Consider the following 27,572-nt stretch of genomic DNA (forward strand, 5'->3'; position numbering starts at 1 on the left):
AAGACCGTGTATTAGCCAAGGGGGTGCTGATGCAAAATACCAGAAATTGGTTGGTTTTCATAAAACCAGCTGTAAGCTTGGAGTAGGAGCTTACAGATAGTTACCAGGCCATAAAGCACAAGTTATTTCCTTCACCAAAGTCTTTTTCCACAGTTGGAGCAAGATGGTTGCTGACGTCTGCCAGGGCTTCCTGGTTCCTCTGGGCTCAGCGCCTCTGTTTTCTCCACAAGGTCAGCTGTACACTATGAGGCTCTCTAGGCTTTGCCTCTCTCTACAAGGTCAGCCGTAGACTATCAGTCAAATGGCTCTGTCTCACTTCCCCGGGCTTGTTTCTCTTTCCTCTGTGAACTTACTTCCTGGGGCTCCAGCTTAAGGCTTCAGCATCCAACTCCAACATCAAAATCCCTCAACTCTGTCCTTTGCCATGTCTTTTATCATTTGTCTTTTATCTGAGTCCCCACCCCTTGATGGGTGCCCTAGTGAGGTGGCCCAATCAAAGCCCTAATCAGGGAAGCAGACTTGGCCCAGTGGTTAGGGCATCCGTCTACCACATGGGAGGTCCGCCGGTCAAACCCCAGGCCTCCTTGACCCGTGTGGAGCTGGCCCATGAGCAGTGCTGATGTGCGCAAGGAGTGCCCTGCCACGCAGGGGTGTCCCCGTGTAGGGGAGCCCCACACGCAAGGAGTGTTCCCCGTAAGGAGAGATGCCCAGCGCGAAGGAAAGTGCAGACTGCCCAGGAATGGCACCACACACACGGAGAGCTGACACAACAAGATGACGCAACAAAAAGAAACACAGATTCCCATGCTGCTGATAACAACAGAAGTGGACAAAGAAGAACATGCAGCAAAACAGACACAGAGAACAGACAACTGGGGGGGTAGGGAAAGGGAGAGAAATAAAATAAATAAATCTTTAAAATAAATAAATAAAAATAAAATCAAAGCCCTAATCATAACTCAATCAGGCCCAGTTACAGATCAGATTACAAATATAATCCAATATCTATTTTTGGAATTCATAACCATATCAAACTGCTAAAAACTGTATGTAAGTAAATTATCTTTCAATTTAAAAGTTTAAAAATTTTTCTTTCTGTAAGTAGAAAAATTTATTTTAAGACACATTTGAAATCATCGAAACTTCAGAACATGGCATAGTTCTAGACTAATAAGGGAACAAAATGAGTTCTTTCTTTCAATATTTATTGAGTGTCTAAAATAGGCCAGGCATTGTACTAGGCACTTGGAATACAACAGAAAATGGAATAGACATGATCCCTTGCCTCATGAAAGACATCATTCTCACAGGGAGAAAGACTATAAACAAGTAAATATATAGTTACAGAGTCTGATAAAAGCTAAGGAGAAAAAGAAGAGCTTGTTACAAGAAGAAAAACAAGGGGAGAACAAACAGCAAAATGGTGGCAAGAGTAAGGAGCTCCTAGAGTCAGATCATGCTACAGGGCAGTTAGTAATCACCCAGAGCTATCTAAAACACCTTGGGGGGAGGGTGGGGACAACACCACTGGGAGGCTCCAGGAGACCAGAAGAGCATCCTGCAACATTCCTGAAAGAATGGAAGAAGGAGACTGCCCATCTGCAGAAAAGATTCCTAAATAGAGTACTCCAAGCCATGCAGGCCAGTGCCCATCATCCACTGGCAGCATAAGTTGCCTCAGGAGCTATTTCACAGCTGGAACTGGAAGCTCCACATGCCAAAAACAGGAGAGGAAGAGACGGTTGGGTACTAACTTCAGCTACTGATTAATAAATTCAGTGAGCTAAAGTATAATCCTATGAACAGCTAAAGTCTGAAACTGTCCAAGTCAGAAAGAGGCCAGTAGCCATCATTTTAACTCCACCCCCCACATGAAGCAAAGTGGACTGAAAATCACAGTGCTGGCAGGCAAAGGCTTCTTTCCAACCAGATCAGATTGCAACTCTAGCCTAAGCCCTAACCCCACCAACTCAGCAAAGAGGAACCTGGGGGGACCTGTGCCAGCCTGTCCAGGAAAATACAGGCAGTGGAGGACAGGGATCATCCTACTCTGGTGGCTCAAGCCACCTCAGGAGCTATTCTGTAGCTGGAGATGGAAGCTCCATTTCCAAAAAACAAGGGAGGAAGAGACAGTTGGCCACAGATTGCAGCTAGTAATTAATAAATTTGGCTGGCCTAAGTATGACCGTAAAAACAGCTAAAGGTTGAACCTGTATAAGTGGGAAAGAAACAGGTAGCCACCACTTTAATTCCGCCCCCAGCATAAAGAGAAGATGGGCTGCTTAAAAATCACAGTGACTGTAGGGATCAGCTTCTTTTACCCAGATTGGCCTGCAGCCCTAGCGTAGGCTTCAGTCCCACCTCTGACAGGGAGGAAGCTGATGGCACTGTACCAGCCTCTCCCAGTAACTACAGAAACATTCAGCTGGACTGAATTGGAAGTCTACCGGGGCAACCGTGGTCATTTTGGACCTGCAGTGCATAGACTGCTGCCCTCACCAGCAGCTCCACCCCCACCACAGGCAGGGGAGAAAGGCGCACGAAGCTTCATCAGTCTCTCTGGGCAACTATAGCCTAGGCCTGCACAATTTGGATTATTACACACTGCTATAGCTTTGTCCTTTCCTGTTGCAAAGGAGAAAGTTGGGAGAACCTTCATCAGTCCCTGGGGCAATGAGGGCAGCTTGAGCCTCCACAGCTTACAGTACAAACTACATCTTGGGCTCCTACTACACAACCAGCAAGACACCAACAAAAAATCACAATCTACACCAAGAAACAGGAAGATATGGCCCAGTTAAAGGAACAAGATAAGCCTCCATATGACATAAAAGAGTTGAGACAATTAATCACAAATGTTCAAACAAATCTCCTTAATAAATTCAATGAGATGGCTAAAGAGATTAAGGATATTAAGAAGAAACTGGGTGAGCACAAAGAAGAATTTGAAAGCATACAAAGAAAAATAGTAGATCTTATGGGAATGAAAGGTGCAATAAATGAAATTTAAAAATACACTGGAATCATATAATAACAGATTTGAGGTGGCAAAAGAAAGCATTGATGAGCTTGAAGAAATGGCCTCTTGGGAAACAGATGTGGCTCAACTGATAGAGCTTCCGCCTACCATATGGGAGGACCTTGGTTTGATCCCTAGGGTCTCCTGGTGAAAAAGAAGAGAAAGTGGGAAGCGGACTTGGCCCAGTGGTTAGGGCGTCCGTCTACCACATGGGAGGTCCGCAGTTCAAACCCCGGGCCTCCTTGACCTGTGTGGAGCTGGCCCACGTGCAGTGCTGATGTGTGCAAGCAGTGTCCTGCCACACAGGGGTGTCCCCGTGTAAGGGAGCCCCATGCGCAAGGAGTGCGCCCTATAAGGAGAGCCGCCCAGTGCGAAAGTAAGTTCAGCCTGCCCAGAAATGGTGCCGCACACACGGAGAGATGACACAAATAAGATGGCGCAATGAAAGAAAACACAGATTCCCATGCTGCTGACTACAACAGAAGCGGACAAAGAAGAACACACAGCGAACAGACACAGAGAACAGACAACTTGGGGGGGAAGGGGAGAGACAAAAAAAAAAAGAAGAGAAAATGTGCCTGCATGGCAAGCCAGTGCCCACAAGAGTGACCGCATGATGAGCCAGTGCTCACATGAGTCATACAGCAAGATGATGATACTTCAAAAGAGAAACAAGGGGAGAATCAAAGTGAAGCAGAGCAGAAACCAGGAACGGAGGTGGAACAATTGACAGGGAACCTCTCTCCTCATCAGAGGTCTCCAGGATTGAATCTCGGTGAATCCTAGAAGAGAGAAAATGAGAAAAGACGACAACACAGACAGCAAAAACAGCAAGGTAAGAGGAGGGGAAGAGGGAAAAATAAATAAATCTTTGGGGGGCGGTGGGGGGAAGAAACGGCCTCTGAAAAGGAACTTACAAAAAAAGAACAGATGAAGAAAAGAGTAGAAAAACTTGAACAAGATCTCAGGGAAATAAATGACAGCACGAGATGTGCAAACATACATGTCATGGGTGTCCCAGGAGAAGAGAAGGGAAAAGAGGCAGAAGGACTATAAGAAATAATGATAGAAAATTTCCCAACCCTACTGAAGGACATAGATATCCATGTCCCAGAAGCACGGCATATTCCCATCCAAATAAATCTGAATAGAACAACTACATACTAATTAGAATGTCAAATGCCAAAGACAAAAAGAGAATTCTGAGAGAAGCAAGAGAAAAGCAATGCGTAACAGATGAGGGATACCCAATAAGATTAAGTGCTGATTTCTCACCAGAAACCATGGAGGCAAGAAAATGGTGGTATGATATATTTAAGATACTGCAAGAGAAAACTTGCAGCCAAGAATCTTATATCTGGCAAGACTGTCTTTCAAAAATGAGGGTGAGTTTAGAATATTCACAGATAAACAGAAACTGAGAGACTTTGTAACCAAGAGACCAGCTTTGCATGAAATACTAAAGGGTATGCTACAATCTGAAAAGAAAAGACAGGAAAGAGGCTTGGAAGAGAATCTAGAAATGAAGACTGTATCAGTAAAAGTAACTAAAAGTGTGAAAAGAGTGGTGAGAAAATATGACAGATATAACCCAAATATTTAGGAATAAACTTAACCAATGATGTAACGCACTTGTATTCAGAAAACTACAATTCCTTTTTAAAAGAAATTTTAAAAAAGACCTAAATACTGGAAGAACACTCCATACTGAGATTGGAACACTAAATATCATTAAGATGTCAATTCTAAAAAAAAAAAAAGGTGTCACTTCTACTCAAATTGATATACAGATTCAATGCAATCTGGATAAAAATTCCACCAGCATTTTTTAAATAAATGGAAAACATGATCATCACATTTTTGGGGGGGAAAGCAGACATGGCTCAACTGATGAAGAGCATCCGTCTAACATATGCGGGGTCCAGGGTTCAATCCCCAGGGCCTCCTGAGCCATGCGGTAAGCTGGCCCATGCACAGTGCTGCCAAGAGCAAGGAGTGCCGTGCCACACAGGGGTACCCATGTGTAGGGGAGCCCCACATGCAAGAAGGGCACCCATAAGGAGAACTGCCCTGCGTGAAAAAAGTGCAGCTGCCCAGGAGTGGCGCCAAACACAGGGAGAGCTAACGCAGCAAGATGATGCAACAAAAAAGAGACACAGTTTCCCAGTGCTGCCAGATAATGCAAGCAGATGCAGAAGAACGCACAGCGAGTGGACAGAGAGAGCTGACTGGGGGGAGGGAGGGGAGAGAAATAAATAAATCTTTAAAAAAAAAAATTATTTGGAAGGATAAGCCAGATACATCTTAGCCAGATACATCTTAAAAAAGGAAAGCAAAGCTGGACTCTCACTTCTGGATTTCAAATCATATTACCTAGCTACAGTGGTAAAAACAGCATGGTACTGGCATAAAGAAAGACACAAAGACCAATGAAACGGGAATTGATGGTTCAGAAACAGACCTTCACATCTATGGTCAAGTGCTGTTTTTTTTTTTAGTATACGTGCTGCCGAAGCAACTACTGGTCAAGTGATTTTTGACTAGCCTGTCAAACCCACCCAGCTCAGGCAAAACAATCCATTCAACAAATGGTACTGGAAGAAATGGATATCCGTAGCCAAAAGAAGACCCTTATCTCACACCTTATACAAAAATTAACTCAAAATAGATAAAAAACCGAAACATAAAAACAAGAACCATAAAGCTTCTAGAAAAAAATGCAGGAAAATATCTTCAAGACCTAGTGGTAGGCGGTAGATTTTTAAAGGAGATAAGAGGAGGACTGAAATGGACTACTGATATTTAATGTATGTGGAAGTTTTAATTAACTTTACTGTAAAAGTGTGTAAATGTATAGAGTGGTTGGAACATTATAGTAACAGCTGGTTTATAAAATGGGAATGTGGCTGAAAAGGGTAGTCTAGGTATGGATATGCCAATGGACAGAAAGCTAGAGAATAATCTAGGGACTGAATAACACAATAAATTCAGAAGTGGATGAGAATTGTGGTTGATGGTATATATGTCCTTTGTGAGCTACAGCAGATGTACATCACTATTGCAGGGTGGTGGAAATGTGAAGAAGCATGGGAAAAATACAACTGGAGTGATATATGGACTGTGATTAACAGCAATACTGTTATATTCATGCATTATGCCAAAAATGTATTGTGTTGATAATGGGGGAGTATGAGAAAAGTGTATCAAAGACACTATGGACCTGGTAATAATCTGATATTATCTCATCATCTGTTAAAAAAAATGCTCCACCGTGGTGTGATGTATTCACAGAAGAGTGTTGTATTGGAATTCTGCACATGCGCATGATTGTTTTGTAAATTTACAGCTTCTGTCATATATTTTAAAAATAATAATAGGGTGGGTTGGAGGAAAAATACAACAAATGTAAGATAAGGACTATAATTAACAGTAAGATTTTGATGATATTCTTCCAAAATTTGTAACAAATGTCTCACTACAACGCAAGGTTTTGGTGGTATATTGTATACAGGACCCTGTATGATGTTATGCATGTTTGCTTTGTAAGGTCACAACTTTTACTATACACTTATTGCTTATGTATGTTCATGTATAAATGATATAAAATAATAGTAATAGCAATAGGGTGGGATGGGGAAAAATACACCAAATGTAAGATACTTTGGTTAGAAGTAATATTTTGAGGATGCTCTTTAATCATTAGCTAAAAATGTTTCACAACAATGCAAGGTATTGTTGGTAGGGTGAGGTATGAGAGCCCTGTATGATGTTATGTATATTTGTTTTGTAAGTTCACAAGTATTACTACAAACTTACTGTTTATGTATGTTTATGAATGAGTGGATATACTTTAATAAATTTCTTAAAAAGTAAAAAACAAAAACAAAAAACTAGGGGAACTAAAATACAGAGGAAAAAAAATTAATTAGACATCACTGATTATACCAACACATCAAGTCAGAAAAATGGTAATATTATTAGCAGATAGGGGATAGCAGCGAAATAGCAAGTTTAGGGGTAGTGGGAGTAAGCTTATTTTAGTATGACAAATTTGTACTAATGGTAAAATTCTAAATGGAGATGTATTGGTTAGAAATTGAGCACAAAGAGGGTAATAAAAACTACAGATGTACATATGGAAATTATCAATATCGAAGGTTGAAAAAGTTGAGCCAGGAAGTGAATGAATACTCAGATGAAATATTATGTACGTGTGTGTATGTATACACACACATATACACATATGGAAAGGTAAGAACATTAAATACCAAGCAAGTTCTTTCACCCAAGGAGATGAAGGTACAGAAGAAAAGAAAGAAAAAAGCCAAGATAACACAGAATCACAAAAGCACAAGTAGGCACGGTCTAAACATTTGTTGCATGTGGCGGCAGCACTGCCAGGCCTCACAGGCACTTCTTCCCAACCATGGACAGGTTACCATCATGTTTCCAGCAGAAAACAAATGATAAAATGTGGAAAGTACAGAAATAAAATTGGTATCAACCACCCCACTCCCCAAAAAAAAGCCAAAGCAGGAAATTTTGACAGAGCTCTGACTGCAAATGCCAAATACCCTAGATGCCAAGTAATAGGAGAACTAAGAAAACAATTTAGCTTAAATTATTAGAAATAATAACAATAGTCATTATCAGTACCACATCTACCAATTTGTCATGTATTTTACATTTTCAAAGAATTCTCCCTAATATTACTTAAGTAGGTAAAAACTGAAAAATGAGAAAAAACTGTCTTCCTTGACTCAGCTTTATGGCTGTAACAACCGACTTAATGTAAGACTATTACATATACACAAATGGAATACATTTACTCTTTTTTTTTTTTAAAGATTTACTTATTTATTTCTCTCCCCTTCCCCCTTCCTGTCCCAGTTGTCTGGTCTGTGTCTGTTTGCTGCGATGTTTTTCTTTGTCTGCTTCTGTTGTTGTCAGTGGCATGGGAATCTGTGTCTCTTTTTGTTGCATCAGCTCTCTGTGTGCGGGGCCATTCCGCAGGCTGCACTTTCTTTCGCACTGGGTGGCTCTCCTTACAGGGCGCACTCCTTGTGCGTGCGGCTCCCCTACATGGGGTACACCCCTGCATAGCACAGCACTCCTTGCGCACATCAGCGCTGCACGTGGACCAGCTCCACACAGGTCAAGGAGGCCCAGGGTTTGAACCGCGGACCTCCTATGTGGTAGATGGACGCCCTAACCACTGGGCCAAGCCCGCTTCCCCATTTACCGTTTTTTTTTTTTTCCTCTCCCCTTCCCCCCCACCCCGGTTGTCTGTTCTCTGTGTCTATTTGCTGCATCTTCTTTGTCCGCTTATGTTGTTGTCAGCGGCTGTGTCATCTTGTTGTCTCATTTCTCGTCATTTCTCCGTGTGGGCAGCGCCTTCTTAGGCAGGGTGCACTTTCTTTCCATGGAAGCCCTAACCACTGGGCCAAGTCCGCCGCCCCTCCCCATTTACTCTTTTTTTTTTTTTAAAGATTTTATTTCTCTCCCCTTACCCCCCTCCCCCATTTACTATTAAAGTATATATTTACACCCTTCAGAAATATCTTCTATATTTTAATCCTAGGAAAAATAAAGTACTAAAAGGCAAAATAACTTGCTCCCTGGGAAAAGCAAGCTAATAAGAAAGCTGGGAAATGGGAGCAAAAACTCTGAAATTCAAGCAGAGCTTGGAAACAATGTACAGGAAAAAATGAGATTAAAATAAAGACATAAATTTTGGAGTCTCAGGGGAAAACAAGGAATGATGGCTATTCATAAGAATTAGAAGAATGGGAGATGGGTAAAATAGAAAAGGAAAGGAACCATATGTTGACACCTGATGTCAGACTGAAAAGGCTCCACTAGAAACCAAAGGTAAAAATATGAATTAGAATAAACTGAGAGACAGATACCCTAATGTTAAGCAAATAAACATATACCTAACAGGAAATAAGATCTATATTATCTCCTATATCTAAGAAAACATTGTCCTGCTAGTTATACTGGGTTATCTCTAAATTATTTATAAAGTAGTTAAAGAGTAGGCATTTTCAAAAACGATGACAAATGGACAAACACAAATGTTTCTATTAATAGGCACCTGATTAGACTGCAAGGTCACACCTTTTCATAACCTAATAGTTCTCATGTTGGTATCTGCGAACTACAGAAATCCCGAAAATTTTCCAGATAGGTTTTTAAATGCTAGTGTAGGATTTACTGATAGCTGTATAACTCATGCAAGGAGAAAAAAAGTTGGCAAATACAGAATCACAATTATTCTGATTTTACAGGATAAAAGAAATCCAAGTTTTAGTTTGCATTTTTATGTAACTAAATAAATCTAACATAATCAACTTGGAGAAAGTGTCTCTAGGAAGAATACTTTACTACTATAGTACCCTTGAAACTGTGACAGCTCAAATGTTGAACTTACTATTTTTTCTGCATTGGAATTACTTAGGCCTATCATCTTTCCAATAGAGTGTAAGTTCTTCAAAAGTGAAGGATAACCTTAATTATTTCTGTATCTTCCAAAGCACACAGATAAGACTTTTGACCATAATAGGCACTTAATAAATTGTTAAATAAGAAGTGAAATGACAAGACATCATGATCTCAAAATTCTACAACATCTCTTTGTTTAAGCATGAAGTCTATTCTTTTACTAGATAACTGAGATACTGACAGGTTTGGAGGGCAGCTGTCAGAACAGAATCCAAAATATTGATTTTGGGGTACAAAATCAGTTGCAGCAGAGAACAAGCATATCAGTTCTTTACAGATAAGGAAAACAGAGATTCTGAGAGGATGAGACATTTTTCAAACAAAACCTTTATTTTTAGAACTTCACTTGCCTTGCCAGGATGGGGACTTGATTCTGCCTTGTTTTAAATATATATTTTCTGTTTTAGCAATGAGAAGAAACTCAATATTTTCCTAGCTAAAATCTGAAGATAAAAATGGAAGCTCAAAATCCCCCAAAATGGGAGTCTCTTCTGCAATGAGCTTACTTTAAAATATTATCAGTATTTCTGAAATTGGAAAAAGGAAAAGAGTGTTAGGCAACTAAACCTAATATAAATTATAACTTTCATCTTGCAATGCTTATTATGTTATTATCTAGTTGGGTTTTGTTTTTTAAACTAAACTAAAATACAGATAGCTGCTTATATGAATTCCGAGGACAATTCGATTAGACATTATCTTAGAAAAATTCTCAAATTACTACCTGTGCAGAGGTAGCAAGTAGAATCAAAGGAAAGGAGCCACCTTCTGATTTCAAGTAACCTCCATTACTCAGTGCTGTTTCACCTGCTGTTTGAAAAGTGCCTCTTTTCAAATAATTGTCTTCTGCAATAAAAACTAAATACAAGAATGACCTCTAAGAAACCTGGCAAACTCGAATACTACAAACCATTAAGTAAACGCGCAATTTAAAAAATTACCTTTAATATTTTTTAAAAAATGAATAAATAAAATAAAATTTAAGAAAAAAATTACCTTTGATGATACTGCCATAGTAAATATTGAGAGGGCATAATTTATCACCTTATTTTGAATTATAGGAGAGTTTAAAAATTGTTGACATCCAAAAAGTAACTTGTAAGTTAATTTTGTTTTGGCCACTAAGTCATAAAATTAAAAAAAAAAAAAAAACAACAATTTTTAAAGACAATCAAATCCTGATACCCTAGACACTACAGTACATTGCTCAATGTTTTCCCCTCTGCTAAGGTGTGGAAGGGAGAGAGAAAGAAAGAAAGGGAGGGAGGAAGGAAAAGGGATTCTTTACAAGGAGAGAATAAAGCACTTACACTTCATAGGACTTTCTAGCCACAGATGCCAGGTGCTACCCACTGAAATCCAGGCTTGGACTAAGCTCCACATTTCAGAAAGGACCATCTCAACCGAAGCCTGGGGCTCAGAGTCAGCAGGAGGAAGCTGCAGCTCCCACTAGCAGCACATTTCAAAGAGGCTGCAACAAGAGAACATTTTCCATTTAAGCATCTAATTCCAATCTCCATTTCACAAAGCAGTAGCAGAACAGGCCTTTATATCAATCTTGACAAAAGATCATTTCCATGACTATATGAGGCAGGCTATGGCCTAGCAATCCTTTCACTAACATGCTCTAAGTCCTTCATTATACTTCATGGCAGATCCTAAAAGTACCTCCCCCCCACCCCTTTCTTTTTAATGGTGCACTACTGTTCCAAGACTCACTTCTACACCAACAGTTCTAAAACTTCCAAATCAACCAAAATCATTGAACAGGAAGGACCTCAACAAAACAAGCACACACCCAAATAGGAGCCTAAGTATTCATTAGCTGCCAAGAATTAAAAGATTAGCGCTGCTACTTAACCCTATTCAAAAACTCCCCAAATTAAGTAGAATTTACTTAAAATACTTCACTGAGGTTGAAAGAGCTCTGGCAAATAGAAAAGCAAAGTTATGGAAATACCAATATTTCAAAGAGACTTGAATAGTAAAATAAAAGTGTCAGGATGCTGTACTTTTTTAAAAAAAGACATTTTAGTAAATATATTTATTAAATGAAGACTTCTAAGGATTTATAGTACACTAGGAGGTGCCACATCAGAGAACAGAGGGAAAAGAAATCTTTAAGTGAAAACTATAAGCCAGACTTTTAAAAAATTAACGTTTTAGACACATGCACTGCAATGATGTGGTATACAGCTAGAAAATTTGAATTTCCCATATCAAGAAAAATTATTTTCCTAAGACAGGGAAAGAAAAAAAAACGAGTCTAATTTACCTGAAACAACAACAACAACAAAAAGTTAAAGTCAGTTAGCTCTCTTAAGCTTTTGTATCTAGCCCTTTAGGAGAATTTTACAAATTCCTCATACATGGGAATCAGGTGCTCAAACACTGAGAGATGACTTTTTCATGTTTGTTTTTGTTTGTTTTTAAGAGGTACCAGGGATCAAAGTCAGGATCTCATACCTGGGAAGCAAGTACTCACTACTTGAGCTACACATCAGCTCTCCCAAATTACTTTCTGATGGTATTCTTGGACAGTGTGGAGAGAAACGTTTTCAAGGGATCTTAAGAAAAATATAGTGATAGTAGCACAGCACTGTGAATGTAACTAACACCAATAAATTGTACATTTGAAAGTGGTTAAAATGGAAAATGTTATTTTGTGTATGTGGACACAATTAAAAATTTTTTAAAAAGAAAAACACAGAATGATCATTACTACCTAAAAATAATTTTTTTCAGTATACCTTATTTTGTAAGAGGGCCTGAAATACAGGAACCATGATGAAATTAAACTGAGCTAATATCTTTACCACAACAAGGATGAGCAAACACCATCCCAACTCTAGAAGCAAAATTTTAAAGAAAAAATAATCGTAAAGCCTCTAGCAAACTTTCAGACCAACAAAAAGTCCCTGAATGCATAAATAACTTTCCTAGAAGTAAAAAAGCTCATTTACAGAGATAGGTTCAGCCAATTTACACTTTCACAGCAAACTCTGTAATAACTTAACAGATATTTAAAAGTAAATAATAAATATTTCTACTCAAATTCCAGGAGAAATACAAAAACACACAAATCAAATTCAGTAATATAATGCCCACATTCATCTTGATCACAAAGGAAGGAATCAATAAGGCTACATGACCACAGCACTGCATACTGTGGTCTCCCACAGTTTATGAGGAAATCCCAGGGCCTCTAGGACAAACATTTTCAAGCAATCCTATGTCATAATAGTTTCTGGCAAATGAATTTTGGCTGTCTTGTAGGTACTGATCACACATACAATGAATGATACTGAGATACCCTGCCAAAATATTATCATGGCAAGTGTAAAGAATCCCTAGGCAAATTTAAAATCCTTGGTCATTTATGTACATGAATAGTAATCCTGAAGAATGGTCCTGAAAAAAGAGAAAAGATACAAATAAATAAAATCAGAAATGAGAGGGGGGACATTAGTACTGATCCCACGGAAATAAAAAGGATCATAAGAAGATACTAGATGGAATAGACAAATTCCTAGAAACAAAGGAACATACACTGACTGTATTAGAAATAGAAGATCTCAATGGACCAATTACAAGAAAGAGATTAAATCAGTCAACAAAAACCTCCCAACAAAGAAAAGCCCAGGACCAAATGGCTTCACAGGTGAATTCTACCAATTTTTCCAAGAAGAATTAATACTAATCCTGATCAAACTCTTGCAAAATACTGAAGAAGAGGGAAAATTATCTAACTCATTCTATAAGGCCAATATCACCCTAATATCAAAGCCAGATAAAGATACTTCAAGGAAAGAAAATTACAGACCAATTTCTCTTATGACCATAGATGCAAAAATCTCTCAACAAAATACTTGCAAATGGAATCCAACAGCACATCAAAAGAATTATATGCCATGACCAAGTGGGTTTTAAAACAGGTATGCAAGAGTGGTTTAATGTAAAAAAAATCATTAATGTAATATACCACTTCAAAAAAACAAAGGTGAAAAACCACACAATCATCTCATTTGATGCAAAAAAGGCATCAGACAAAAGTCAGCATTCTTTCTTGTTAAAACACTTAGACAAATAGGAATAGAAGGAAACTTCCTCAACATAATAAAAGGCATATATGAAAAACTCACAGCTAACATCACACTCAGTGGTGAAAGACAAAGTTTTCCCTCTATGATCAGGTACAAGACAAGGATGACCAATGTCATCATTGTTATTCAACACTGCACTGGAAGTTCTAGCCAGAGCAATGAGGCAAGAAAAAGAAATAAAAGATCCAAATTGGGAAGGAAGAAGTAAAACTTTCACAATTTGCAGATTTAATGATCCTATATAAAATCCTGAAAAAAATCTACAACAAAGCTACTAGAGCTAATAAAACAAATTCAGCAAAGCAGTAGGGTACAAAATCAACACACAAAAATCAGTACTGCTTCTATATACTAGTAATAAACAATCTAAAGAGGAAATAAGGGGAAACAATTTCATTTATAAGAGCAACTAAAAGAATCAAGTATTTAGGAATAAATTTAACCAAGAATGTAAAGGACTTGTACAAAGAAAACTACGTAACATGGCTAAAAGAAATCAAAGTAGACCAAAATAAATGGAAGGGCATTCTATGTTCATGGATTGGAAGACTAAATATCGTTAAGATGTCAAGTCTACATGATTTACAGAGTCAGTGCAATCCCAATCAAAATTCCAACATCAACTTTTCAAAAATGGAAGCCAATCATCAAATTTACCTGGAAGGGTAAGAGGCCCCAAATAGCCAAAAACACCTTGAAAAAGAAGAATGAAGTTGGGGACTGACATTTCCTGACTAGAGATCATATTACAGAACTACAGTGGTTAAAACAGCATGGTACTGTCATAAAGATAGACACAATGATCAGTGGAATAGAAATGAGAGTTCGAAAATGACCCTCACCTTTATGGCCAAGTGGTTCTTGACAAACCTTCCAAGTCCTCACTACCAGAACAAAACAGTCTCCTCAACAAATGGTGCCGGGCGAATTGAATATCTATAACCAAAAGAATGTAAGAGCACCCCTATCTCACTACCTATGTAAGAATCAGCTAAAAATGGATCAAAGACCTAAATATAAAAGCCATAAAACTACTAGGAGAAAATGTAGAGAAACACCTTAAAGATCTTGTGGTAGGTAGTGGTTTCTTGGACTTTACACCCAAAGCACACGCAACAAAAGAAAAAATAAATAAATGGGACCACCTCAAAATTAAACACTTTTGCAGCTCACAGGACTTTGCCAAAAGGGTGAAAAGGCAGCCGACTCAATGGAAGAAATTACTGGAAATCAAATATCCAATAAGGGTTTAATAACCATGATATAAAAAGAGATGTTACAACTCAACAATAAAAAGACAAATGACCTAATTAAAAAAAGGGCAAAAGACCTGAATAGGCATTTGCCCAAAGAAGAAATACAACCGGCAAAGAAAAACACATGAAAAATGTGCAACATCACTAATGATTAGGGAAATACAAATCAAAACTACAATGAGGGGAAGCGGATTTGGCCCAACAGATAGGACATCTGCCTACAACATGGGAGGTCCAAGGTTCAAAGCCAGGACCTCCTGACCCGTATGATAAGTTGGCCCACGCGCAGTGTTGATGTGCACAAGAAGTGCCGTGCCACACAAGGGTGTTCCCCACGGAGGGGAGCCTCACATGCAAGGAGTACACCCCGTAAGGAGAGCCACCCTGCGCGAAAAAAGTGCAGCCTGCCCAGGAGTGGCACTGCACACAGAGAGCTGATGCAATAAAAAAGGGACACGTTTTCCCAGTGCCATCAAGGGTGCAAGTGGACACAGAAGAACGCACAGCAAGTGGACAGTGCAGATACCGGGTGGGGGTGGGGGGATAAATAAATAAATCTTTAAAAGAATAAAATAAAATAAAATAAAAGACATGGCAAAAGACAGAGTTGGAGGGTTTTTGATGTTGGAGTTTTAATGTTGGGAGTTTGATGCTGAAGCCTTAAGCTGGAGCCCCAGTAAGTAAGCTCACAGAGGAAACAGAAGCAAATCCCAGGAAGAGAGGAATGCTGAGCCCAGGAAGAAGTCAGCCCTGGGAAGAGAGAAACCCTGAACTCAGAGAAAAGCAAGACCCTGGAAGGGAGGAACCCAGGAAGCCTGAACCCTCGCAGATGTCAACAGCCATCTTGCTCCAACACATGAAAAAGGACTTTGGTGAGGGAAGTAACTTATACTTATGACCTGGTATCTGTAAGCTCCTACCCCAAATAAATACCCTTTATAAAAACCAACCAATTTCTGGTATTTTGTATCAGCACCCCTTTGGCTGACTAATACAAGTTGTGAAAAAGAATGAAGTCCTGTTGCATGCGATAGCATGGATGAACCTTGAGGACATTAGGCTGAGTGAAATAAGCCAGACACAAAAGGAAAATATGGCATGATCTCACTGACATGAACTAACTATACTAAGGAAACTCAGAGTAAGAATCTAGAATAAAGGTTACCAAGGGGTAGACTGGGATCAGAAAATGGGGCACTAATACTTAACTGGTATAGAATTTCTATTGAGATTAATGGTAAAAGTTTAGAAATGGATGGTGGTGACGGTAGCACATTATTATGAGTGTAATTAACAATGCTGAATTATGTAAGTGAATATGATTGAAAAGGAAAGTTTTGGATTGTGTATGTTACTAGAATGAAAGTTAGAAGACAAAACATGTGACTATAACCCAGTGAACCCTGTTGTGGACTATAGATTGGGGTTAATAGTACAAGCATAAAAATGTTCTTTCATGAATTGTAACAAATGTATGCCATTAAAACAAGGTTTTAATAATAGGATTGTGGGAGGCAGACTTGGCCCAGTGGTTAGGGCGTCCGTCTACCACATGGGAGGTCTGCGGTTCAAACCCCAGGCCTCCTTGACCCATGTACAGCTGGCCCATGCGCAGTGCTGATGCACACAAGGAGTGCCGTGCCATGCAGGGGTGACCCCCGAGTAGGGAAGCCCCATGCACAAGGAGTGCGCCCCGTAAGGAGAGCCACCCAGCGCAAAAGAAAGTGCAGCCTGCCCAGGAATGGTGCCACACACACGGAGAGCTGACACAGCAAGATGATGCAACAAAAGAAACACAGATTCCCGTGCCACTGAGAACAACAGAAGCGGACAAAGAAGATGCAGCAAATAGACACAGAAAACAGACAACCAGGGCGGGGGGTGAAATAAATAAATAAAATTAAAAAAAATAATAATAATAGGGCTGTATACGGGGAGGAAATACACCTAATATAAACTAGAGACCACATTTAATAGTGATATTTTAATATTCTTTCATCAATTTTAACAAAGATACCACACTAATGCAAAGTGTCAACAATAAAGAGGTATATGGGAATGCTGTATTTTTTACATGACTTTTCTGCAAACCTTTGATTTCTCTAGTTAAAAAAAGAACAGCCTTGGAAAAAAGTAAACAAATAAATATAGATCCATAAAATCAACTTGGATTGGAAGTGGCTGAAACCTGCATTCCTTGATAGTTCTTTTACTATGGGTCTTATACTAGGCAGCCCAGCTCTAAAAGTAGAAAATGCCACTTGAAGCAAAGGGGGTGGAAGTGGGGGAGGAGAGACATGTGATGGGTTTCTTGAAAGTCAAAAATACAGGAAATGTCTTTCCTGTAATCACCCGTCTCTATTCTTGCCTATATGAGAAAATTTTTAACAACTCACATAAACCAGAAAAATTACAAATCTGTTGGACATATTAAGCATTTCTCAATGTCCTGTTAAAATGAAAACGTTAGGTAACTCAGAATGCTTATTTGTATATTTTCAAGTAGAGTTTCAAGTATCTTCTCCTACTTCGGGGATATCTGTTTAAATAGTATTACACTATGGCTGTGGTAGAGAATAAAACAAGAAAACAGTGAATACAGAGAAAAACTGAAAATAATTATATAATGGGCCTGAGAAAATTAAGTAAAAACCAAAATGTAAACTCTGTTAATGAAATGTTTCACAAAGGGAAGGAAAAAAAAAAAAAAACTTGCTTCATAATATTTTCATTTTGGAAACTTAGCAAAAAGAGGAAAATTAAGTTGTTACTTTTAAAGGCTTTTGCATGGCACATACTACAAAATTATCCCTTTAAGAAGTAATACTGTAAACTTCTAATAAAGGCAATAAGTCTTCTCTGGGGCTTCACCTGTACAAGAGAAAAACTTGTATAAGCACTCTCGGGTAATACGTGAGTACCATGATGCAAGCTAGGGAATTGAGCAATCTCAATTTCCTATGAATTAAGTTTGTTTTTAAGTTCAGCAAGGCTTTCTCTAATAAAATCTATTTTCCATTTCCTCCATTAACATGAGTGCAGTCACCATGAAAGAATGTTAAAGAAAGATCTAGAAAGTTTTGTAGAAAATTGTGTTATAATTAGAAAACGTAGCAGTGCCCTGATATTATAGCCAGAATCAAACCATCACCTTTGACCCAAGACTTAGAAAAACAAGGAATAAACTAATCTATTGCCAAGAGAAATATCTTCTCAAATTCATATACATAGGCTCCACTCTTCCAAAAATATGAAAAGTCCTTTAACTGCACTGTCCAGTTCAATAGCACTAATCAAAAACAGCTACTAACACTTCAAATGTGGCTAATGAGCCAAGGAACTAATTTTTTACTTTTATTTAATTGTAATTAATTTAAGTTTAAATGGCTGTACATGGCTAGTGGCTACCAGACCGGGTGATTCAGCTAGAATGGTAAACTCTTTGAGAGAGAGGCCTTTGGTTTTTATTATTTATTTATATATTCAAAGTTTCTAGCACAGTGTAATGTTTAGAGTATTCATATGTTCAATGAACTAACTAATCCATAAAAGTTTTAAAGCATCTGTTTTATATTCTAAAGTCTTTCCTTTAAAAGCATGTCTTAATTTAAGGTCCACTTGACCAGAGGATGAGGACATATGCATAAATAATGCCTAATTATTTAGATAAATCAATCATTAAATGAAACATCACTCTAGGTTTTAGAAGTAGGCTAATGAATTATGAAATTCTGCAGGGACAGTTACTGGACATTATCTGTCCTCCCATGGCCCACTGAGTGGACTGTGGGAAAGTGTGGGCTATGGTATGGACCATTGACCATGAAGTGCAGCGGTGCTCAGAGATGTATTCACCAAATGCAATGAATGTCTCATGATGACGGAGAAGGTTGTTGTTATGGGGGGAGGAGTGGGATAAGGGGGGTAGGGGTATATGGGGACCTCATATTTTTTAATGTAACATTAAAAAAATAAAGAAAAAAAAAGAATTATGAAATTATAAGTACTGGTAAAGAAATTCGAAGGTGATATTCCAAGACCTCCTGATCTACTAAATGCCAACTTAGTCCATCAAAGCTTGATTGGATTTCATTTGATTTATAGTTTTCATCATTCTTTTACAGTTTCCAGATTGGATCATAAAACTTTTGAGGTATGGGGAGCAGATGGTTGAGTGCCTGCCTCCCATAAACAAGGTCCCAGGCTCAATCCCCAGTGCACACCACCCCCTCAAAAAAAGACTTCTGAGGTAAATTCTAACCTACACATTGCCTCTGTAAAAGCAGTCTCTTTACAATATAAAATACAACCTTAGAAAAACTGAGTAGCATAATTCATTAGTCCTATAAAGAGATGGTCTTTCCTTCCATTGTTTCCTATATTGTTTAATTTTGGTTACTGGAGGCTGACAAAGGAAACTACAGGCCCCTGCTAAATAAGTTACCATTAAAATCTGCCTCAAAATAATTTTCTCTTTTTAGAATGCCTTGGAGATATCAGCGATATTTTCCCAATACATAAACATAGCCATAGATTGTTTCTAGAGAATTTTGGTGGAAAAAAATATGGAGTAATGAATATTAGATTCTTCAGAAAATGGCTTTTTTCCATACCAATATTAGAGAATGAGTAGATGGAAATGCAAAGCATGAGCTAAACCACATTCAAAATACACCTGCATACCATGTCCATTATCCCCAGGTCGTAAGAACTGTATTAAATAACTCTAAGAATAGTTAGGAAGATAAGGAGGTAATAAGGATAATAGTTTTCCAAAATGTGTATTCTTGAAAGTGGTTCTGTAACAAACAAATCAGGTCCCTTGCCAATTTCAAAGAGCAAATTAAAACACTATCCTTGTTACTACACTAAAATAGACTTAATTAAAATGCCACCTGGTGGGAAGAGGATGTAGCTTAACCAGTTGGGCACACATCTACCACTTGGGAGGTCCCAGTTTTGGTTCCTGGTGCCTCCTGGAGAAGGCGAACCAACAGTGAGTAGACAGAAGAGAGAACCATGGGTGGGGTGGAGGATAAAGAAAGAAAAATAAATAAATAAATCTTAAAAAAAAAAAGCCACTTGGTGACTATTTCAAGAAAACAGCCTTATTAAAACAAAAAAGCCTTTACCCTTTCTGTACTTGAGTCTTTTCAAGTATAAAATGAGGGTAAGGAAGCGGATGTGGCTCAACTGATAGAGCGTCTGTTTACCATATGGAGGGTCCAGGGTTCAATCCCCAGGGCCTCCTGACCATATGGTAAGCTGGCCCACACACAGTGCTGCTGCACGCAAGGAGTGCCCTGCCACACAGGGGCACCCCCACACAGGGGTGCCCCACGTGCAAGGAGTATACCCTGCAAGGAGAGCTGCCCACATGAAAAAAGTCCAGCCTGCCCAGGAGTGGCGCTGCACACACAGACAGCTGATGGAGCAAGATGATGTAACAAAAAAAGAGATGCAGTTTCCAGTGCCACCAGAAAATGCAAGCAGACGCAAAACACACAACAAATGGACAGAGAGAGCAGACAATGGAGGGGGAAGGGGAGAGAAATAAATAAAATAAATCTTTAAAAAAAAAATGAGGGCAATATGAACTTATCTCATGAAAGTTTAAAAAAAAAGACTGAAAACAAAGGATCATAGATGGTTAAATAATATTTATTTTCTATTATCCACAGATATGGTGGAGATTGTAAACATAAATGAAATTCACAGATAAAGACAAATTTGAGTTAGCCAACTGTCCTTTGGAGCATTCAACAAACATTTTTAAAAACCTGTATGTCAGACATCTGGATTTCTCTTTCACAATAACTATGATTTATTCTTTCAACTACAGGTATAGGACTATATAAACAAGCAAATGTGATGAGATCCTACAGTCTAGTAGGGGAGAAAAATCAAAGAAATAACAAAGCTGGACAAAGGTAACACCCCCTCCCCCCAAAAACCATTTGTTTACTATAGAAGATACTACAGTTGTTTAAATGCTGAAGGAAAGGACCTAATAAAAAAGGGAGTCTGAAGATGCAGGTGAGACAAAAGATTAAGATCCCTGAGAATTGTGAAGATAAGATGTAGAGGACACCTGGGTCTGAAAGAAGTGGTTAGATATATCCAAGCTGAAATTTTACCAAAGCTGAGGGAGAAGTGGCTAGATACAACCATGCTGAAGTTTTACCAAAGCAGGGAGAAAAGTTTGATCATACACTTAGGAAAGTGACTAGAATGAGAGAGGCTTTGATGAAACTCTAGAATTAATGTTTAACATGGTCTAACTGATTAAACATATCTGATTGCCTCAAGTTCCTTCCAAAAATCCAATAAAATGAGAGTAAGGGGATTCAATTTTAAAAAGCAGGGGGGAGGGGGGAGGACCCACAAGGACAAAGAGAATGGAAACAGATGACAGACAGCAACAGATCTGTAGAAACTGGGAAGGCTAATGGATGAGTGATAACTGTCTTAGCAAATATGAAAAGGCTAAAAACTTGCTTCCGTAGGGACGGGGTGGGGGAAGGGAAGGGATGAAAATGGGGAAATCAAGAAACAAATGGGGAAACGGACTTTGGCCCAGTGGTTAGGGCGTCCGTCTACCACATGGGAGGTCCGCGGTTCAAGCCCCGGGCCTCCTTGACCCGTGTGGAGCTGGCCCATGCGCAGTGCTGATGCGCGCAAGGAGTGCCGTGCCACACAGGGGTGTCCCCCGCGTAGGGGAGCCCCACGCGCAAGCAGTGCACCCATAAGGAGAGCCGCCCAGCGCAAAGGAGGGAGCAGCCTGCCGAGGAATGGCGCCGCCCACACTTCCCGTGCCGCTGACAACAGAAGCGGACAAAGAAACAAGATGCAGCAAAAAGACACAGAAAACAGACAACCAGGGGAGGGAAGGGGAATTAAATAAATAAAAATAAATCTTTAAAAAAAAAAAGAAACAAATGAACTCATGTTGTAAAACCCCAAAAAGGCTCAGGAATTAGAAGCAACAGGTATATCTGAAGGCACATGTGCAGATGAAGCGGAAAACAAAAGGGTGGTTTGGAAATCTGTATAAAAAAGCAGATGCCTAGAATGCCTCTCTGAATCTGAATAGCCAAGCTACTATCCCTCTCCTATTATCACAAATGACTCAGGATTTAGGATTTACTTTGCAAAGTCTGAAGTAGAGGAATGACGCTCTTGGGCAACAGACTCGGCTAAGGACAGGAGTGTCACTCTGAAAACAGGAGATTAATTTAAAGGTTAGTGGTGAGATCCATCCCCCAGTCTCTTTCTCTCACTTGGCTCTAAAAACACTGGTAGCCTAGCTTATAACCCCCAGACAGGAGAGAGGACTCCTTTCCAGGGTAAAACTGGCCAAGAAAAACTACCAACAGAAAGACAATGGGGAGAAGGAGCAAATGTTCCCTTCTCAATTATCCATGAAATGGATACAAGAAAAGAAAATGGGATCCAGGAATCAATGGTTCCAACACAGAAAGATGTAAAGGGAATTCCCTGGGATAGCATTAGAGACATAACAGGATAAAAGTTATGCAACAGGCCTAGAGAACAATCATGCCAGATTGGAGCAGGTGGGTGTAAGGCTCTCAGATGGATGTTTCCTTCCACTAAAAAAGGAAAGAGATTACCAGTGAGAACATACTAAAAGAGTATTTACACTACTGATACAACATTTGGGATGAACTGCTGTGTAGGTATACAGAAAAGTAAGCAAATGTGGGAGGGAAAAAAAAGGTAATGATTATCACCAAAAAGAAATGAGCTATAAAAAAATTCTGCCAACGTATATATGCTATATGGTTTGCAATGTGTTGATTTAACTGAAAATGAGTTATAACTAAGTAGTGGAGATGATGGAGTGAGAGGAAAAGGACAGGGCCTAAATACTCATAAGCGCCTTCTTTCATAGAAGTGTATAGATACTTAAAACTGAAAAATCAATAAAGGGCAAAAAATAAACTTGTTATTTAGAAGCATAGAGATCAAACATCACAAGAAACAGCAAAGAGTTTATACTTGCTTCTATGAAGTGAGATACAGATAAGAGAATTTTGGAGCATAGAGGATTATACTCTTTTTTCATCCTAAGGCTTGTAAAAATATTTCCATTTTAAACGTTTTTAAAAAGTTTAAAGTTTTAAAACTTCCAAAGGTTTAAAAATAAATTTTTAAAATTCTGACAGATCCTTAAAATTAATATTTTTGAGATGGGGGAATTGGCACATGTTTTGGTCATGACAAGATCCAGGGAGCAGACTGTGTGACCAGATGGTTGAGGAAAATGAGGTAAAAGAATGAAAGGCCACTGTTTCAGCTGAATTACAAATCCAGATGCTGCAGGTGACTAGAAGTAATGATGCATGACTGTGCTGGATATTTCCCAGGTATACTTTTACACTTTTCTCAATGTTTTCTGCTCCAGTAGGATGACCTATATGAATTATATCAAAAAGTTCCCATGGACCATGGCTTTTGGTTGGGTTTGGCCAAAGGGGAGTCTCAACAATTAAAAGGAAAAGATGAGGTTGGGGATATTTATTCCTTCAGCTCTCTCCCTGCAAGATCATATCAAGAAAGCTGTGTCCCTTCAACCAAAAGTCACCATTCCTCTCAGGGTAGCCAATTCCATACTCTTTCTTCCAAGTTTAAGTAACTACTCCCTCTCCTAACGCTTGGGCCTATGGCTGTTAATAGTTTAACTATGTTACACTATTTCTTGGGGCACCATTACATGCATCCTTATAAATAGCAGTCTTATAAAATAAACCCTATTTAAATTATCCTAACATGTCATTCGTTTCTCTTGGGACCCTATTAACAGCAGTGATCATGTCAGGTTACAACCAAGTAGGGGGAAATAAGGAGAGAAAAGTGACTAACATTTAAATAACAATTACTAACATTTTGAGTTCTCTGTGCCAAGAATTTTTGTAAGCTCTTTGTCAGCACATTTAATCATGGCAAATACCCTATGTGGTCAGCAGAGATTTTTGTCTGGTTTGTTTCCATATACCAAGGTGTAACTCAGTTCCTGGTACAATGTATGTGTATTGTTCTAAAATATACACAAAGAAAAGCAATTTAGAAGGGAAGAGCTGACTTTTGTAGTATGATGTAGCACTTCTCCTATTCACACTTTAGAAAACCGTAAAGTCAAGGATTTGTGACACTCTAAATCACAGAAACTGACTAAATACTAAATAAGCCCATAAGGGGAACAATTTTGTGTAGCTTACGAGTATTATTTATCTTCCCACAAAGTAAACCAGGATTTGGGCCCCGATTTTAAAAAACAAAGTGAAATATTCAAAGTCGGAGTACTAAAATTTTAAATATTTATTATGCACTTGGAGCATACGGGCTTATTTAAAAGAGCAGAGCATTATGAGTTTAAAAAAGAGGGGTGGGGCAAACCTAAAACGCTTGGGAGTATAAAATGCAAAAATAATAAAAAGGTAAGCAGCTTGTACAAGCCTCTTCAGTTTTAAAGGTACTTCAAAAACACACATTCACAAAAAAATAAAGGACAGCCAATAAGAATGGAAATTAGGGAGAGGAAACATAAGATGTGAAACAACGGATACAATAAGAGGTAATTAGAAGTAACAAAGGATTTTTCTCAAATCCATCACTGAATGCACGCCAACACTTACACTGAATAACCAAGGAAGCTATGATACCCATTCTACCAATGAAAAACTTCAAAATCAGAAAAGTGACAAGGTCAGAGACCCAATTTGTAACAAAACGAGGACTCCAAAGATAGTCTGAAACCAGAATTTATATTTTTTTACACTATGTCGCACCCCCAAACAAAGGGAAATTCACATTTATAAGACTAGAATACTGAGAAGTTTCGAGAATGATGGATTCAAACTAGAAGGAGAATCAGGAAGGAACAGTGAGGTGTAAGGCTATGATCAGGAAGCAACTGCCAGGTACAAACTTGGACTCAAGAAAAAGCTGTTAAAACACCGTTAAAGTGGAAGGTGGAGAAAGACAAGGATTGAATTATGTTGAAGGACGACAAAAACAGAAAAGCAAGGCCTAAGAAGCAGCAGCAAGGTTAGAATCTTGAGGACTAGATTGATGCCACACGCAGAAGTATAAGGACCCACAAATCAGATTCTACAGGGTGCGAAAAGGGCCAGTTCAAGACCGCCCGACCAGCTGCGACCAGTTCTCAAGAAGCGGCGGATATAGCTTCGCAACCCCACCCAGCAGCAGCAGCTCCTCCCCCAGGAGGACCTCACGAGGCAAGCCGCCAGGCTGAGGTTACCCCCTCGAGCCTAGGTCCCACCCCGCCACTGCCCCGCGGCACAGAACGGCCTCTCCGGGCCCTCACCGAACGCTGCAGCTCCCCAAGCCAAAACGAGGCGCGTTCCTTTCCGCTGGGATCTGGGTCGTGGTAAAGCGCCTGCACTGCCTGGTACACGAGCTGCAATGTCGGCTTTGCCCCTTCCATGGCGGTGGAAGCAGTGGCGGCAGCGACTGCTGTTGCTCTTTACACGAGGCTTCTCCGGTTGCTTCGCCTTCGCGCTTCCTTACTGCCTTGGCCACGGCCGCTCCCTGACTGGCGCCATCTCCTCCTCTTCGGCCGTTACCAGGGCAGAGGGGTTCCGTGTGGAAATTGACCCCTTGGAAACAGCGGTTAAACCGTATTTAGGTTCCTGGCCTTTTTTCCGATCCTCCAACTAGGCTCCGGATTTCTGAGTCCAGGAGCTGGTGCTCGACTCGTTACCCTCTAGCTTTTCCTCAGAAATCTGTCCCCGCCTGACAAAAAACACGCACTGAACCTAAGCCGCGTTTACCCGGACCGGAAATGGCAACACCAATACCTTTGGCACACTTCCGCCTAGTGCACTGCAAACGGCTTCCTTCCAGACACGCCTCCTCCGTGTCTCCCCGTCACCTTCCGGAAGTGACCTTACTGGTGCAAGAGTTGAGACAAGGGGTTGGAAGTGGAGCTCTCCGTTTCTTTCCTCCGACTGGAGTTTTAGGATCGACGTGCATCCCATCCCTGAGCCGCTCTCCTCTCTGGCATCGGATCGGATATCTTTCTCCAGCTCTCACCAGGAAATCCTTCCTGGCACAGGGCACAAGGCTAGTCAATTCATTGGCAGTGTTCAGTGTAACTGGAGACACAAAGGTGACAGTACAGTATTGTGCAAACTCTAGTGAGAGACAGATAGTAATCAGTAGCTTTTTACAAACCTGAAATAGGTGCCACATTGAAATAAATCAAAATGTCCAGAATCCTTGTTCAGTTCCCCTTTCTCACTTAAGTCTTTACACCCAAAAGGCACTTATTCTGCTCAGGACTCTGTGAACCTCGGAGCACTTGCATAAATCTTTAGGGTTATCACATTAAATTGTAGTTTTTTGCATGCCTTTCTTTCCAAATCAAAAACTCCATGATTGGGGAGCAGATGAAGCTTAATGGTTGAGCACATGCTTCCCATGTCTGAGGTCCTGGAACCCCAGTACCTCCTTAAAAAAAAAAAAAAAAAAAAAAAGAATGCCATGGTCCAACCTTCACATAAATGGAAAAAACAGTCATCAAATTCATATGGAGGGAAGTGGATTTGGCTCAGTGGACAAAGCATCTGCCTACCACATGGGAGGTCCAAGGTTCAAATCCAGGGCCTCCTGATGAGTTGGTGAAGCTGGCCCAAGCTCAGGGCTGATGCATGCAAGGAGTTCCCTGCCATACACGGGTGTCCCCTGCGTAGGGGAGCCCCACGCACAAAGAGCATGCCCTGTAAGGAGAGCCACCCTGTGCAAAAAAAGTGCAGTCTGCCCAGGAGTGACGCAGCACACACGAAGAGCTGATGCAGCCAGATGATGCAACAAAAAGAGAAACAGATTCCCAGTGCCACTGAAAAGAGTACAAGCAGACACAGAAGAACAAATAGGAATGGACACAGAGAGCAGACAACTCGGGGAGAGGGGAAGGGGAGAGAAATAAATAAAAAATAAATCTGTAAAAAAAAATTCATATGGAAGGTTAAGCAGCCCAAAATAGCCAAAAGCATCTTGTAAAAAGAAGAACCAGTTTGGAGGACTCACACCTCCTGATTTTAAAACTTACTACAAAGCCACTGTAATCAAAACAGCTTGGCACTGGCACTAGAACAGACATATAAACCAATAGAATCAAATTAAGAGTTCAGAAATAAACCCTCACACCTTTGGCCCACAGAACTTCAACAAAAATGACAGGTCCACCCAGTGTGGAAAGAATAGTCTTTTCAACAAATGGTGCTGGGAGAACAGGTCAGTCATATGCACCTAGCTAATACCATATACAAAAATGAATTCAAAATAGATCAAAGACCTAAATATAAGAACTGTAATTATAAAACACCTAGACGAAAACATGGGCAAACATCTTCAGGACCTTGTGTTAGGCAACAGTTTCTTAGTCTTTACACCAAAGACACAAGCAACAAAAGGGAGGGAAAAAAGATAAATTGGACTTTACAAAAATTAAAAATATTTATGCTTCATAGGACACCATCGAGAAAATAAAAAGACAGCCCATAAAGTATTAGCAAATCACATATCTGATAGGAGATTTCTATCTAGGATATACATATATTTTTTAACTCCTAAAACAATTTTTTTTAAAACCCAATTTTGAAAATCGTAAATGTTTGAATAGATATTTCTCTAAAGAAGATATAC

At 39.5% G+C, this 27,572-nt stretch overlaps 1 protein-coding gene across 4 annotated transcripts in view; it reads right to left on the reverse strand.

Annotated features, from left to right (window-relative positions):
* TNPO3 (transportin 3) overlaps nucleotides 1–25,802 on the reverse strand; it is a 104,019-nt gene extending 78,217 nt beyond the window's left edge. The window contains exons 1-2 of one of the 4 annotated variants that reach the window (XM_071215266.1): nucleotides 25,231–25,747; nucleotides 10,834–10,994 (exon numbers count right to left, since the gene is read on the reverse strand). Coding sequence is in view for 1 of the 4 variants with exons in the window: in XM_004463213.4 (XP_004463270.1) it covers nucleotides 25,231–25,350 (120 nt within the window). In the remaining 3 variants the exon portion in view is untranslated. Of the gene's footprint in view, nucleotides 1–10,833; nucleotides 10,995–25,230 lie in introns of all 4 variants that reach the window. The other 3 variants (XM_071215267.1, XM_004463213.4, XM_071215268.1) reach the window with 3 other exon arrangements.
* Nucleotides 25,803–27,572: the final 1,770 nt, after the last annotated feature.

This window comes from Dasypus novemcinctus, chromosome 5 (assembly GCF_030445035.2).
Source record: "Dasypus novemcinctus isolate mDasNov1 chromosome 5, mDasNov1.1.hap2, whole genome shotgun sequence".
Taxonomy (NCBI): Eukaryota; Metazoa; Chordata; class Mammalia; order Cingulata; family Dasypodidae; genus Dasypus; species Dasypus novemcinctus.